The sequence below is a fragment of the Astatotilapia calliptera genome, chromosome 5 (assembly GCF_900246225.1).
Source record: "Astatotilapia calliptera chromosome 5, fAstCal1.2, whole genome shotgun sequence".
Taxonomy (NCBI): Eukaryota; Metazoa; Chordata; class Actinopteri; order Cichliformes; family Cichlidae; genus Astatotilapia; species Astatotilapia calliptera.
The window spans coordinates 14,261,106-14,276,432 of record NC_039306.1 but is presented as its reverse complement, the minus strand read 5'-3'; the positions used below and the strand labels follow the sequence as shown (position 1 = coordinate 14,276,432).

The 15,327-nt window shown below is 38.1% G+C and overlaps 1 protein-coding gene across 1 annotated transcript in view; it reads left to right on the top strand.

The window, feature by feature from the left end:
• Window positions 1-15,327, top strand: part of mtss1 (MTSS I-BAR domain containing 1) — a 77,215-nt gene that overhangs the window by 45,203 nt on the left and 16,685 nt on the right. The window contains exons 5-7 of the mRNA XM_026167360.1: window positions 7,830-7,914; window positions 10,050-10,141; window positions 10,226-10,300. Coding sequence (XP_026023145.1) covers window positions 7,830-7,914; window positions 10,050-10,141; window positions 10,226-10,300 — 252 coding nt within the window. The remainder of the gene's footprint in view (window positions 1-7,829; window positions 7,915-10,049; window positions 10,142-10,225; window positions 10,301-15,327) is intronic.

Here is a 15,327-nt window from a genome sequence, read left to right as displayed (position 1 = left end):
AACACAACAAAATGTGAGAATCAAAAACAAACTCACTCCCACACTGATCTTGTCAGGTTACATTTTTCTCTGAAGTCATCTCCACGCCACACGGAGCTCTGTTAGACATGTCTGAACACAATCACAAGAACCGCCCACACTGTTCAATACCTGGTTGCACACTTTTGTTTCACTAGCCCTGTGGGTATTCTTGTTGATATATTGCATTTGACCTTTACACTAAAATGATCCATGAGAGCTGATTGCCTAATCCCAACCTTTTCACAGCCTTTTCACACCATGTGTGATTCATGTCTTATTAAATAAATGTTCACACCATGTGTTAGGGTTAAAGGTCTTTGATTGTTGTCTTATATGGAGGCAAAATAATGGGAGGGTGTCATAACTTAATGTCTTAATGTTGGTTTAAAATGGAGCACTGTAACAAAAAATAATTTCCCCCAGGGATCAATAAAGTATTCTGATTCTGATTCTGATAACTGTAATTTCTAGGAAATGATGGAAGCACTGGGTTATTTGGAAAACAAAATGAAAGCTATCTACATTGTTGCTTTAAACTTTGGAGACCTGAAACTGCCAAATGGAAATGTAAAAAGAAAACAAAATAAATAAATAAAAATGGTAAATATGGGAACGTCTGAACGATGCTGTGAGGAACGTTACCTTAAAGTGATCCATATCTAAATGACAGAATGTTACACTTTAACATCTGGCTCAAGCTGTCCTTTTTTTTTTTTTTTTTTTTTTTTTTTTTTACCTCTGCTACAGTTGTACATTTAGGGCTGTCAACAATAACAAAAATATATAAATCAAATTTTATAAATTAATATTTCAAAAGAAATGAATATTCACTTGACAAATATTTAACTGTTAATAGTACCAATAAGTGCACTGTATATGCATCATGGTAGTACAGTAGTTAGCACGGTCACCTCACACCAACGCGTCTCCTGGTTTGAACCCCAGGTGAGGCATTTCTTTGGAGTTGGCATGTTTTCCCTGTAGCTATGTGGGCTCCCCACAAGTACTATGGCTTCTTCCCATTGCCCAAAGACATGCATGCTAGGCTGGTGGTTAATTGATCAAAGCTCTGTATACAAGTATGTATAGTTGAAGAGAGAATGATTAAACTCTTCTTTGGAAATACTTTGGATGTTGAACACAGGATGGCAAAAATGTAGAACTTGAACTGCACTGACTGAACAGATTGAAAAAATCTTTATCAATTAGCTCATGATAGAAGCGTCATTGACCGCAGCTGTTTTGATGGAAAGGTAATTATTTTTCTTTATGTGAATGTACTTAACTATGACCTATTTCATTCTGTGCAGGTACCGGTATGTATGACATGTTTAAAACATGTTCAAGACATTCAAACCTGTGTGAAGTTTTTGAATGATCTGGTTTATACAGCAAGGGTTATTTGAGCTTAACTTGAACCATGACACGAAACTAAATTTATCTAAAAAAGCCCAGAAAATCTTAGAACTGAGGGACCAGCCCAGACGGTGTTCATTTTCTGTCTACTGTAAGCTCATTAGCCATCGTTATGTCTTAGAATTTTAAATAGAGATTTAAAATGTATTTAAAGACTTAAAAAATATATATTTTTAGGCCTGTTGGAACATCTGCTGTAGCTGTATTAAGATAATGATGATATGACTGTAACATTTAAGATTTAATTGATACCTGAGCTGAGAACTTGAAGTGCAATAGGCAAATAAACACACCTCGCCCCACCCATGAAATGAACCTAAACTTCATACCTGAGAGTACATGTTTATGAATGTTACACATGCTGTCCACCATGTTGCTGCACATGTTGGGCTCATAATTATTTTGTTTAGTTACAGCAGAGAGGAGGTTGAAAGGAAGTAAAGGGGATAACAGAAGTCTGGAGGAGGGGGAGGGGCACTGAGGATGGATAAGAGAGAAAGAAAGAGGATCTATAGAGGCAGATGAAATGATGGACGATTGAGTGAGTGTTAATGTGATAGTCAGTTCAGTTTTACTCTTAAATTGCTCTTTGAGTGGATGAGCAGACACACCTGATCTGCCAGTGTAATTGTCCTTTTGTTTTAAACGTGTCAGTTATGAGTCAGCTTTGCAGCCTATGTGAGCCTTCCTGCTTCCTCCCTGTGCAGGTCTCTGATTTAGATATTCAAACGACACAAAATGAGTCAGTGTGAGCTCACACAGCTCGGTCTCTTTGCTGAAAATCTGCTGTATCACTTTCATCACACTAGAGCTGAGTAAAGTGGATGTCACTAATTGTTCGATTCAGTGTCAGAGTAGGAGAGCTGAAATCACAGAACATACCCACACAGTCACAAATCATCAAAAGACCTTTGCTAGAGGCCTGAAAAACATTGAAAGCACGTCCACATTTGTTTTAAAAGAGAAAGGACAATCTTGCTCCTCAACACCATTGCAAACTCCTCTCTTTTATAGGTAGAATTAATGGTTCCATAGTAGTGTCTGTTTTGTTTTTGGATATGCAGCCGATACAGACCTGCTTGAGGCCTGCTTTATATTTTAAAAAATTGCAGTCGGGTAGTATTAGTCAGTGTAAGTAGAATGGGTGTGCCAAAAATGCCAGTTAAATGTCTTATCAAATGAAAACAAAGGACCTTGAGACAACAGCTACGTACTTTCACTTGCATCATAATTAACCTAATTTTAGCCTTGATGACTTTGTGCCATTTATATCTTTTAGACTTCTTATCAACTGTTTAGCACTTCTAATCAGCTGCTGCAAATAGCTTGGAAAGGCACTTTTCAGTTCTTCAAATGAATTTATATCCAGTTTTCACTGAGTACTCCAGGTTCCAGACATACATGTTAGGTCCGGTTTATTGATGAATCCTGTTGGTCAGAATGTAAATTGTTGTATGCCTGACTCTGGGTCATATAGTATATTGCCGACTCATCCAGGGTATACCCAGCCTCTTGTTCTTTGAGAAATAAGATAGATCCAGGGATCTTAAGTTAATCGAATAAACAGTTAAGAAAGTAGGTGGATGGAAAAGGATGATTGACCGACCAGATCAATCTAAAAAAAAAAACCAAAGCAACTTCCACATACCTCTGGTGCTTAGGATTGTAACCAGTTTAGGAATGTAACTGCCTTTGTTTTTTTTGTTTTTTTTTAATTTGAATGAACTAACAGGATTGCTTTGTCAAAAGTTGTCATTTTTGTTGTACAAAAACGCAAACAAAACACAACAAAAGGAAAACGGGCTGTGGAAGTAACGGTTCTGTTTGTTTGTCTCAGACGCTAAAACATTAACAGTTTAACAGGAAGTGTTGTGTCCACAGACACACTGAGTCACACAAAGAAACCTTTATGATGAGCAGAGGCCGACAGAGGACTCACTGTTGAAATGAAGAGGCATTTCTGTCCCCACTCTAGTTCTTCTGCCTCAACATTTATGTGACCTCCGAAATGTGGAACAAATCTGAATAAAGGTCCCATACACCCACCAGCCACTTTATGCCCAACTGCTCTTTATAGCAAATACCTAATCGGCTAGTCACGTGGCAGAATCTCACTGCTTTAAAGAATGTAGACATGGTCAAGACTACTGCTGGAGATAAAGTGTAGCATTGGGAAAGGTAGTTGAAACAGCATGAGTGTCTTTTTCAGAAACTGCTCATCCACAAGGAATTGAATGCGTACTCACCGTTAGGCTTCACATATCTGACATGTATATCTATCTATAGATATCTACCTATCTCTCCATAATACAGTTACAGAAAGTCTTAAGAAACAATACAGACTGTAAAAAAACTGGGCATGTATGATAGATATCAATAGGCTCAACACAGTGCAACCTGGATGAACCTTAGATATTCCTTTTAATAATACAAGCATATGCATATAAGCATCTCTGTATACATTTTTGCTGTATCATTTAGATGACAGCGTCACAATTTGGTGTAAACAGTAAAGAATGGTACCTGTCATGATTGCATTAACATCTCATGCTGCTGTGGTTTTTAGCCTCATGGTGGCAGCTGAGCAAGATTTAGTCATCATAGCCTTTCACAGTGTTGTTGCTGACCATGTCTGTCCCTATATGACCACAGTGAACTCATCTCTTAATGGCGGCTTTGAACAGGATACCACAACACTCATATCATCTCAAGCTGGTTTCTTAAACATGAGTTCACCAGGGGCTTTTAAAAGCCCCTGGTGAACTCATGTAATTTCTGTACTAAGAAACACTTGGTATAGAAACTGGTCCTGTTACACTGACTTGATGTGTTACGTTCACGCGTTTTCTATGGTGTTATTAAAATGTTCTGAAGTGGTCCTAAGGTTACGTAAGCTTCTTCATTGTCTAGTCATTCTGTCATCCCTGGTGAAATACACAAATAGTTGCCAGAGTTGGACAAGAGATGCCATCAAACTGCACTAATGGCAGTGCTATCCATCTTTCATACTGCGTCCTGGGTGGCCTAAAAGCAAAATGTGTAACCACAGAGAGATGGACACACACTGAGAACTTTATTTCCTACTTACTTTACAAAGGAAAGGAAAGGAAGCTATATCAGCAGGAGAGCTTTGTTTGTTGTTTGTTTTTTAACCTTGAATGAATAGGCCTACTGTAATTAGTGACCATTAGGTTACTGAATTAATTTCAGCTGATCAGCTAAAATGTTATTAAATCATAAAACTTGCCTGAATTGTGTGGGTTTTTCTCCTCACTTTTTTTTCTTTTTTGGGCCTGTAGTTCTAACTCTTTTAGTCTGGTTTTTGTGTGTAAATTGGCTCACCGTGGCGTCCCCACAGACCTCACCATTTTACTGACGAAAACAATCCCGGTGAAATAAAATAAAATAAAAAAGTCTCTCCAAACTAGGGATGTCTTAACACCAGAAATTTTGTAGTCAGTATCAATTCCACCAGAATTACATGATCCTCAATCATGACACTCAAACTTGATACCAAAACAAAGTGATCATCCCACATACAAAACTCCTTTATTAAAAGCTTGTTTTAAAACATAGACGCAGTGGCAGATCTTTAATTACATTTTGTTGGAGAGGCTTTAATGGAAATGTTAGGATAGTTTGCTAATATTATAGTTGCATTACATTATCATAAGCATCTAATACTAGGCATTGCAAACATTTAGCCTATGGAGCAGAGTTGATTTCACAGCGGCAGTGCCAGCTGTCTCAAACAAAATGATAACATGTTTTTCAGGAAAACATATATATTGGATGTCGGTCTTTTAGGTGCTTTGCTAAATTGTAAGTATTTCCTCCCTTGATCCAAAATACACGATAAAATCATTTGCATATTTCCTTTTGCAAATCAGTTTCACCCCTTTGGTCATTCCCCCTAAAATGCAAATTACTTCCCTAGCCAGCTCAACCTTCCTTATCAATTTTATCAGTGTGTCGCAGCAGAGCTGTCGTGGCAGCTGCACCAATCACCATTTTCTACGTGTACTTTTTACTGTTCTTGTGGGGTATCTTTTTATTTTTCGTCAAGTAAAGTTGGACTACAACACTTGTAGCTGTACGCTGCCTGTTTCATTTCTAGAAGAACTGTCACCTCAGTACATTTGGTGCTATGGTAACAAAGAAAAACAAGTACCACTGCCTTTTCAGTATTTTGGCATCTATTGGTATTTATTCTAGTATTTATCCCTACTGCAAACATAGTGTTACATCAAGCCTAAATATACAATCAAACTAACAGATGCAAACACTTCTCTCTATTTCTGGTTTGGAGATTGTAATGGATGTGTTCATATATGATGTCTTGATTCATAACATGAAAAAATCACAGCTCTGGGCTTTCACCCACTCAGATCATTGTTCTTTAAAGTGGGAGCAAAATGGGGAATACCTTTTATAAATGATATAAAGATGGAGAAAGAGACTGAGAGAGCTAACCTCCTGATGTGCACACAAGCTCATTATCAAATGTGTATTAGTCAGTGTGTTTAAATGTGTCCTGGCTGTGTTTGCATTTGTCATGCTTTTGTGGGCATTTCAGCATGAAGCTAACATTGTAACATCATATAAACCCAAACTGGTTATTAAAGGAGGTGGTGTCTTTCTTACATAATTTTTTAACAAAATGAGACACACACCTATTATTTCAACACACATTACACCACTCGTCATAAGATTTTAATCCGATTGATTTCCAAATAGCCTCTAATGAAGCAACAACCTCACACAAACTGCTACAATGTTCAAGAGCTTCAGTTCAGCTCCTGTTTTTGTGTTTTACAGATCATGCAGGCTACGGGCAACAACTCATTTACTCATCTCAGAATTTTTTTCTACTACAGTTTTACTCTATTCACCATTTTTATTTTATTTAGCTTTTGTATGTTTCAAGCTCTTTACTAGACTTTTTAAACTTCATTTAGCTTTTTTATGACATGTTCGATTTTGTTGATAATTTTCATTGATTAGTTTTTGTCTGTTGTCATGACTGCAACTTAATGAGCAAATTCAGCTCTACTGGCGAAACATAAATACACTTAATACCGCTTGTCAAAGTCCTTCTATGTCTTCACTACGTATGTTAATATAAATCTGGACAATTAGACATAAATTGCTGCTGCAAGGGTTGCCAGACACTCAAAATCATGATGTGGAAATTCTGTTTAGTTCCATGTAGAGATATCATTTAGATCAGCCGAGCTCAGAAACCTTTAGATTTTTGGAGCCCTTACGTTGTTTTGAAGTATAGAAAGTTTAAGGTGGTGTGTTATACAAACACCTGACAGATATCCTGTCATCTGCTCATAATGATCTAGGTTATGATCTAGATTTCCTTCACTGGTTTTTCAGCAGCAGCAGCAAAAAGCTTTAAAAAAATAAATAAATAAGAGTCGCCACATTGATGATAGTCATCTGGGTAAAATCGCAGTGATAAGAGCTCCTTTTAAACTGACAGAGGTGTTGACTCTGTCTTATGTCTGGCCTTTCAGCAGCTCCTTTGATGTCTTTCACAAATATACAGTCAGCAAATACCAACAAAATCCAACCAAATCTCTCTAATAATGTGGATTACATGTCAATTTATTTAATTCATGCTAAGAGCATGCATAGCAACAGGTGTGCGTATTGATGAACACACAGATTTTTTGCATTACTGGCAAATCCTGGTTTTCCTTAATGATCAGCCTCTGAACAAAAATGTTTGAAGACCACAGAGCTGGACTAGCTAGTTAGCTAAGATGGGTTTTTCCTGACTCAGACAGGAAACTTAAGCGTGGGGGTGGACTCCATCCGTAACAATGATCAGTCCCAGGCAGTAAAGCCACTGACTGTGCTTCTCACACAAAGTACTATTTCTCAGATTAAAAAAATAAATTAATAAATGCTTGGGTGAAGATATCTTTACTGTTTTTATTAAAAACTGTAAAAACATGTTGTTCTGTGTTATTTTAATTCATTTTCCGTCAGGTCTGGTTGAAGCTTTTTGTTTTTATGTGGATTAAAAAAAAAGGAAAAGAATTCCTTGGTGCAGGAATCATGTCCTGAAAGGAAGATTGCTCTTCTCCTCTTGTGTTTTTTGATCAGCAGTGTTGGACCCTTAAAAAAACAACACTAACACTTGTTAGGAATTATAGATCAATAGAGCCGTGACTGATAACTCCTGTGGTTCTCTGTATCCATTTGTACAGTTAATCTCATAGAAAACAACTATATAAGCTATATACCGTAATGCCAAATACCGGAATGTAATTTATTTACATTTTATTATTAAATTTTGTGAGCACTTTAAAATTAACTCTATTCTGATTTTTTTTCTTTTTTCTTTTTAAAAATAAGTTATTTTCTGATTGTTCCAGGTGCCACCAAGGAGATAGGCTCAGCGCTAACCAGGATGTGTATGAGACACCGGAGCATCGAGTCCAAACTTAAGCTGTTTACCACGTAAGACACTAATTCTCACCCTCCACTCACACACAGCTTTGAATATAATCTTTATGTAGGAAGGAGGTAAGGCAGGTGAAGGTTTGAATGATGGTGCGGTGACACCATTTATCAGGCAGTGTGGGAATTGGGTAATTATTTCCAACAGACATATGTTAACACCAACTGTGTGTGTGTGTGTGTGTGTGTGTGTGTGTGAGGGAGTGTGAGAAAGCTGGACTTGTATGCTATCCTGATTTCACCCATTATCACTGTCACTGCAACATTACAGCTGTCCTGTCATTACTGTCTGCTGTCATTAGCAGAGGTGTCAGTCAGTGACGCATATATTGTGTCTCATGCGGATCACGGCACATGCACTCAGAAGCCACATTATTAGGTGTACCTGTGCTGCCTGTCTGGAGTCCCCTACAAGTTTTGTTCTTCCATCTTCTTTCATCTATATAAATGAGAATGTTAAAGAAAACATCTTATTTAAAGGTAGCAGATATCTGCTATAACAGCTGCATTATTAAATTGTAAAGTTGTCTCTTTCCAGCCTGCTGAGGTAATGCTCAGGTTAAATTATTCTGTCCCTTACTGAGTAATAAAGTTGTGCTTTTACAGCCTTATTTAATATTTAACTCAGCAGCTTCATAGTAAAGACACAGCAGCAGCACATAATTTAGCATCAAGTGCACGCAGGCACAGATTCCCAGTTCAGTTATTTGAACCACTCATTTGAAGAAAAAGAAGTCTAGATTAAAGTTACTATTCAGATTGTTTGTTGTAAACTGCTTTTGTAGGGTGTGGCCAGTTTGTTTAAATAATGAAAAACAGTACAATGGAAGCACCTAACACATATACCAAAACACATTTGGGCTCTCATTCACTAAATATGGGGCCGTATTGTAAAAACCTTGGTGTCATTTTTGATCACTTCAGTCACAAAAAGCTTGTCAGCTCAGATGTTCAGTCATGTTTTAGGCAGCTCCGGAGACTCAGTAAGGTCAGCTCAGTTTTATACAAAAAGGAAATCTAGAGATGGTCATGGATGCTTTTATTTCCTCTTTTATTTTGAAAGCTGTTATACATGTAAGTCTACATAAAGTACAGCTTATTCCTATCATTCTTATTACCATGTAATTTTAGAATTGATTTTAAGGTTTTAATTGATGACTTGTTGCCAGTCTTACTCAATAAAATGTGTGAACCATGAGTAAATAAAGAGTAAATCAATAAAGATCGATACAATTTCATCACAAAGACGTTTGGTGCAGTTTCTCTCCTCCAGATATCCACAGTAACATGAGCGTATAAAAGCATTGAATTCTCACACTGAGTTTGTGAATGCGATAACTCAAGAACAAGATGATATGGGCGCTTCAAATTGATACCATGGGTGCATCTACTAAACATTTTGGATCTCAGTGACTTCTGACCTCTGGTTAGAGGTTACGTTTTCTGAAAACCTTATGAATGCGCTAACTCAAGAACAAGATGATGTAGGATTTTAAAATTGATACCATAGATGTATCTACTAGGAGGCTGAGTAGTAGAACCTACAATTGCTGGTATTTTTAAAATTGATAGAGCACTGGTCAACATGTAATTAAAGTTTTGTTTACTATTCCTTTAGTTACTGTAAACGGATGGACAAAAGTCAATTTATAAGTATCTTGATTCATTCTCAATCATCCAGGAAAGTAAATCTCCAAAAGTTGATTCTGTTCATCTGGACGTAGCGTTTTGTGGAAGAAACGTTTCGTCACTCATCCAAGTGACTTCTTCAGTCTCAGCTGACTGCAGGTTTCCCCAAATCTTATAAACAGTACATTTGCATAATGACTGAAAACAGCCCACTGAAGGAACAATGGGCTGGGAGGTCAGTTCCTTAATCATAATTATGCAAATTCTCATGACCATTGATCAACAACCACTGACCAAAACCCACTGATCAATGACCATGAGTACCATTCACAGGTAGTTGGGGAATGGCTGCAATCACAGCATTGTAAGATGGCGAAAGATGTACCCTTAGGCCCTTATTGGAACTTCACTAAAGTGCTCTTTTGATTTACAGTGTTAATTATTTTAAAAAAAATGTTTTGGCACAGTGTTTTATAAAGTGAGTCTATATCTCTTTTTGCCCTCAGGTCCCTCTCAGAAGGTCTCATCACACCTCTTGAGTTGAAAATGGAGGAGTGGAAAAAAGTGGCCAGTCAGCTGGATAAAGACCATGCCAAAGGTATGTCAACAGGCTAGCACGCACTCACAGACACTTAGGCAAAGACAAAAGCTTCCTCACTTTCTGCTTTTTCCTGTGGTTCAGAGTACAAGAAGGCCAGAGCAGACATCAAGAAGAAATCTTCAGACACCATCAAACTGCAGAAGAAGGTGAAGAAAGGTAAGAATCACCACCTTCATTTCACCTCCAGCAGGTTTTCAGCTGCACTCAGACAACAGAAAACAAGAAAAGGACAAAACAGTTTTTTCCCCATGTGTATATACAAGTTGTAAAACATGGAGATATTACAGCTTATTCATAGAAGGCTCCACCTTCTATATATGTAAGCCATCTTCCACAGTGAGCTAATCTCTGTAGTAACAACATGAATGTTTTCGATCCTGCCTTCATTGTGTTAACATGAGTGTTTTCAGCTCTTTGACGGATTATTTCATGGCCATCCTTCTGTCATCTGTGCCCCAAGAAAAACCCAATCTTAAAACATATTTATGTATTAAAAGAACAACTATGCACCACTTTGGTTTTAAGTATATAAAAAAATTAGCTCTTTCAAAGTTTTGACATTTTAACTCAAATACTGTCTCACCCCGCAAATATCAATAGTAAACAGTCACCCTTGCTTATTTCTTTGTACTAATTTGGAGCATCTGGAGAAATAGTGGTCTCAAAAACTCATCTATCAAATGTGATACACCTAACTTTATTGGGTTTAGAAATAATCTGTAGTACTAAAACTGCACTGTTAGCTTTGCACTAGAAATTCTCATTGACCTGGCCTGTATGGTGATGGAACTTGTTGTTCCTTAAATTGTGTTCGGACTTTGGGGTAAATAATGACTTGTTGACATGGGGCTTGTTGTTGCTACCTTGCGACTGTTTGATCTTATCTCAGGGTGTATCTCCTTCGGGCTTGTTAATCTTGTTTGGTCTTGTTGGTCTTGACTTTAGAATTACGTGGATTTGTTTCCACTTACTTTGTGCTTCTTGGACTGCTTGTGTTTGATTTGGGGCTTGCTGCAATTACCTTACGACAGTAAGGTAATTGCCACTTTTAGCACAGTCAATATGAGATTAAATGTCTTCCCTACCCAAAATGGAGGGGTATAGTCAGCTATTGTGCTTATAGTAATTTTGTAATTGATCATTATTTTAAATCTGCCAATATTTTTTCACTGAATAAATACTGTGAGAGCAGCCTCTGTACAGTGAGGCCTGAGGTCTGACTCCAGGCTTGTCAGTTGGACTTGTGCCAGAAACCAGGCATACTGGCAGGCAGATACCTGTGCCACTCCCTCCCCTGTTATCAAAGTAACACACCCTGCAGTTGCAATGGTTGCAGCTAGCCTTGACATCCCATTACCAAACAAACTGAAAGCTTGCTAGGAAGGACTGCAGAAGGCCTTGTATGCTAGAAAGAAAGAAATTTAAAAAACAAAACAAAACAGAAATGCCACAAATGCACACGCTTGCATTCATAAACATACATGCATACACGAAGATTGAAATGCAACCTCAAGGCCTCTATACAAATATCTTCTCTGTCCTGTGGCTCTACAAAATCCAATGGGCAAATGCAAAGATAGAAAAATAGTTTGAGCACACATCACAAGTGCAGACCCGCCCAGGGTAAACAGTGATGCCTGTGAATTTAACATCCCTGAACACGTTTCTGCTACTCCTATTCCTTTTTGGTCCTTAATTCTGTTTTCTGTCTTTTTTCTGCAACATTCCCTTTATTTTGACTTCTGAGCTCAAAATGACTGACCACATTAGTTTCAGGCAGTCTAAAAGATCAGTAGAAAGTCAGAGCATTTGAAGAAAAGTTTGGGTTAATTACAGCTTGGGTCTATGGTTTCAGCTGTGCTTTCTACTTGTAATGATAACGCTGTGCTGAATATGTAAAGTTACAGATCTCACGTATCCGCCCTGAGCTGGTGCTGTTATGCGGGAAATTTTTATCTAAAGCTAAAAAGCTTTAATCAAGTTGATGCTAAAAATGTAGCTTCTCTGAATGTAGGTCAGTTTGAAAGTGACAAGCATATAGACAAGGCTGGCAGTGTTTCTAATCATCCCATGTTTTACTGTAACACTGAAAGTATTATAAAGTTCTCTTTGAAATAAGCTTGTCCAATGCAGTAATTGTTTATAGAAATGATGGACAAGGCTGCAAAAATTGAAATTGAGGTTTGAATGAACTGTACGCTCTCTATGAGAATTGCAAAGCTGTGAGAGACCATAAGTAAACAAGTAAGCAAAAGCAACTCAAAGACAGAGACTGAACCACAGCTTCACATGTTGTCACCACGTAATCACAGAGCACACACACACGCACATGAGAGCATTTTTTTTTCCCTCCCCTGCACAATGCACCAAAACAGTCACCAATCAGGGCTTCACATTATAATTATCCTGCTGTACAGTGCTCTCTGTGTGTGTAGACACCATATAATAAGTAGGGACAGACTGAGAGACTAACTGCTGAGCCATTTGTTGGTACAAGGAGTCTTAAACAGAAATAAAGCCCACTGCGTTTTGTCATTTTATGGATTAGCTGTATTGAAGATGTTGTTTTTGTTCAATCTTGTTCCCAGTGAAGCTTTGCAGTATTGGATTTTTTCTGCACGATCATAGTCCAGACATTGATATTGTTGTATCATAGTTACACCTACATGAAACTATGTTGAACTCCTGTATTTTTAGCAGTTTTCCTCGCTGTGCAATCATCTTTTGCCTCCTCCTCCTCCTCACAGGCTCATTTTTGTAGTCTGTTTTTGCTGATGTATGTTTGAATTAAAGGAAGACCTCATAACGGTAAACATCTGTTCCTTCACTAATCATCTCATCCCATATGATTCTCTGTGTGTGAATGTGTACAGTCTATCATTATGTGGTGCTTAACCACTTTCGGATAGGGAATCTACAACTGGTGTGCGTGCATGCGTGCGTGTGTGTGTGTGCGTGTGGGAGAGAGGCAGATGATGGGAAGAGTATTGGGAAAACATAAATAAGACATAAAGGTGATTTTAAGTGTTTTAGAAAATTGATGTCATGTCTTTTATTGTCAACACTAGTTCATAGCTCGAGTTTTACTTGTTTTCACATTTTAAAAGTTGCACTACATGTCATCTACTACCTAAAAACATGTTCGGTTGAGTAGAGGTTAAGTTGTAGAAGTTGCAATGATTCACTGCATTACAAGTGTTTTCATCAGTAAACAGCACTTTCAAATTGCTGTTTTTCACGGGCGTTTGTTGGCAGCGCAGAAGATGTCGAGGAAATGTCAGATATTGCCATGAAATTTGAATTTCTGGTAATTTTCCAAGCACAAGAAGGTCACTGCCTCAGCCCCTTAGGCCTAGAGGAGGTTTTTACATGTAAATAGCCATTCTGTGAGCTATACAGATGCAAATCAGGATAGTAGAAGTTACTTCAGTTTCTAAAAGGTAGTCTCATCTTTTATTTCTGTACCATTTATTTTCCATAATGCATTGTAATCAGTGATTGTTAACTAGACTTTAATAGTTAATTTTAGGAAATTATTATGTTATTTTATTATTGGTTCAACGTTCTGCCCTCTAACGTTTGCCTCTGCCACCTCACCAGCCTTATATTTATACATTTTATACTTGCTTTGTGTTTATGCTTTCTTTAACACGAGAAATATAAACTTAATTTATAACAAAATGTAGATACAGAAGAGGGTAGGAAATGAAGGGAGATTAAACAAATCTTGCGTGGTTGATAAACTTAAACATCCTTGTGTTGCTCTGGTAATAGAGGAGGAGGAAGAGCATGAGAGTGATGGGTTAAAGTCATCATCTCTATGACTCAGCTGTGTTTACTGTATTTAAAAAAAGATGGATAATGGAAAAATGCATTAAGAGGAGAAGTAGAGAGATTTGTAAAGAGAAGACAGTTGAGACAGAAAATGTGACGTGTAAACTCTGGAAATGGAATAAAAATAAAAGATAAAAGGTGGAAAAAGGGCAGCACGGTGGCACGGTGGTTAGCACCGTTGCCGCACAGCAAGAAGGTCCTGAGTTCAATCAGGCCGGGGTCTTTCTGTGTGGAGTTTGCATGTTCTCCCTGTGTTTGCGTGGGTTCCCTCCGGGTACTCCGGCTTCCTCCCACCATCCAAAGACATGCAGCTTGTGGGGATAGGTTAATTGGATAATCCAAATTGCCACTAGGTGTGAATGTGTGAATGAATGTGAGTGCGAATGGTTGTCTGTCCCTGTGTGTTGGCTCTGTGACAGACTGGCGACCTGTCCAGAGCGTACCCCGCCTCTCGCCCTATGACAGCTGGGATAGGCTCCAGCGCCCCCCGCGACCCTGAAAAGGATAAGCGGAAGCGAATGGATGGATGGATGGATGGAGGTGGAAAGAATAACTGATGCCATCAGACGCTGGGGATGACGACGTTCATAGTGAGGAGCAGGAGGAGGAAGCAGTATTGTTGCTTTGCTCTAAAAGGCAAGAAAGAGTTAAAAAAAAATCCAGAGTGTAAGAGAATCGAGCGAAGCTTCATGGCTGAAGATGTCGAAGAAGTGAAGAGAAGTATTTGATGGTGGAAAATAGTGAGGACAAAGGAAGAATATAATAAAGATGAGAGGTTGATAGAGCTGGAAAGCAGAGTAAGGTAAAAGGACAGCAAGAACAATGAGGTAAAAAGGAGGCGAGTTGATTTAAGAGATTAAGAGCAGGGAGGTTAAAGGACGTTAAATGTCCTCATTTGAATATCCAGACAGTTTTTGCATACAGCTTGTGCTGGTTTCAACCTGCCTTGGAGAGTGCTGCAGAAACCTTTGACATCACCTAAAACTGCCTAACCACCTGTCTCACACCAAAGACATCATCAGCATGTGACGCAGATGGTCTAGACTGTTTAATGAGTAAGCTTTTAAAAGCAGCTGGACATCAGCATCAAAATTAGTCATTGTGCTTCAAAAATATTTTGCAGGCATCATTTGGCATTACAAGCTGTTGAAATTGAACAGTCTTCATAAAACTAAATACTTGCCCTCTATATTTTTTTTATTTTACCTTTGTGTGCAGAGAAAGTCATTTTGGTTATTCCCCGGGCCCTTTCTTTTTTCTTTTTTTTTTAAAAAGCATGGATGTTTTTACACTAGTTTTAGTTCTAGTTAGCTATAATAACCTTGCACTAAATAATGAGAGATGGTATC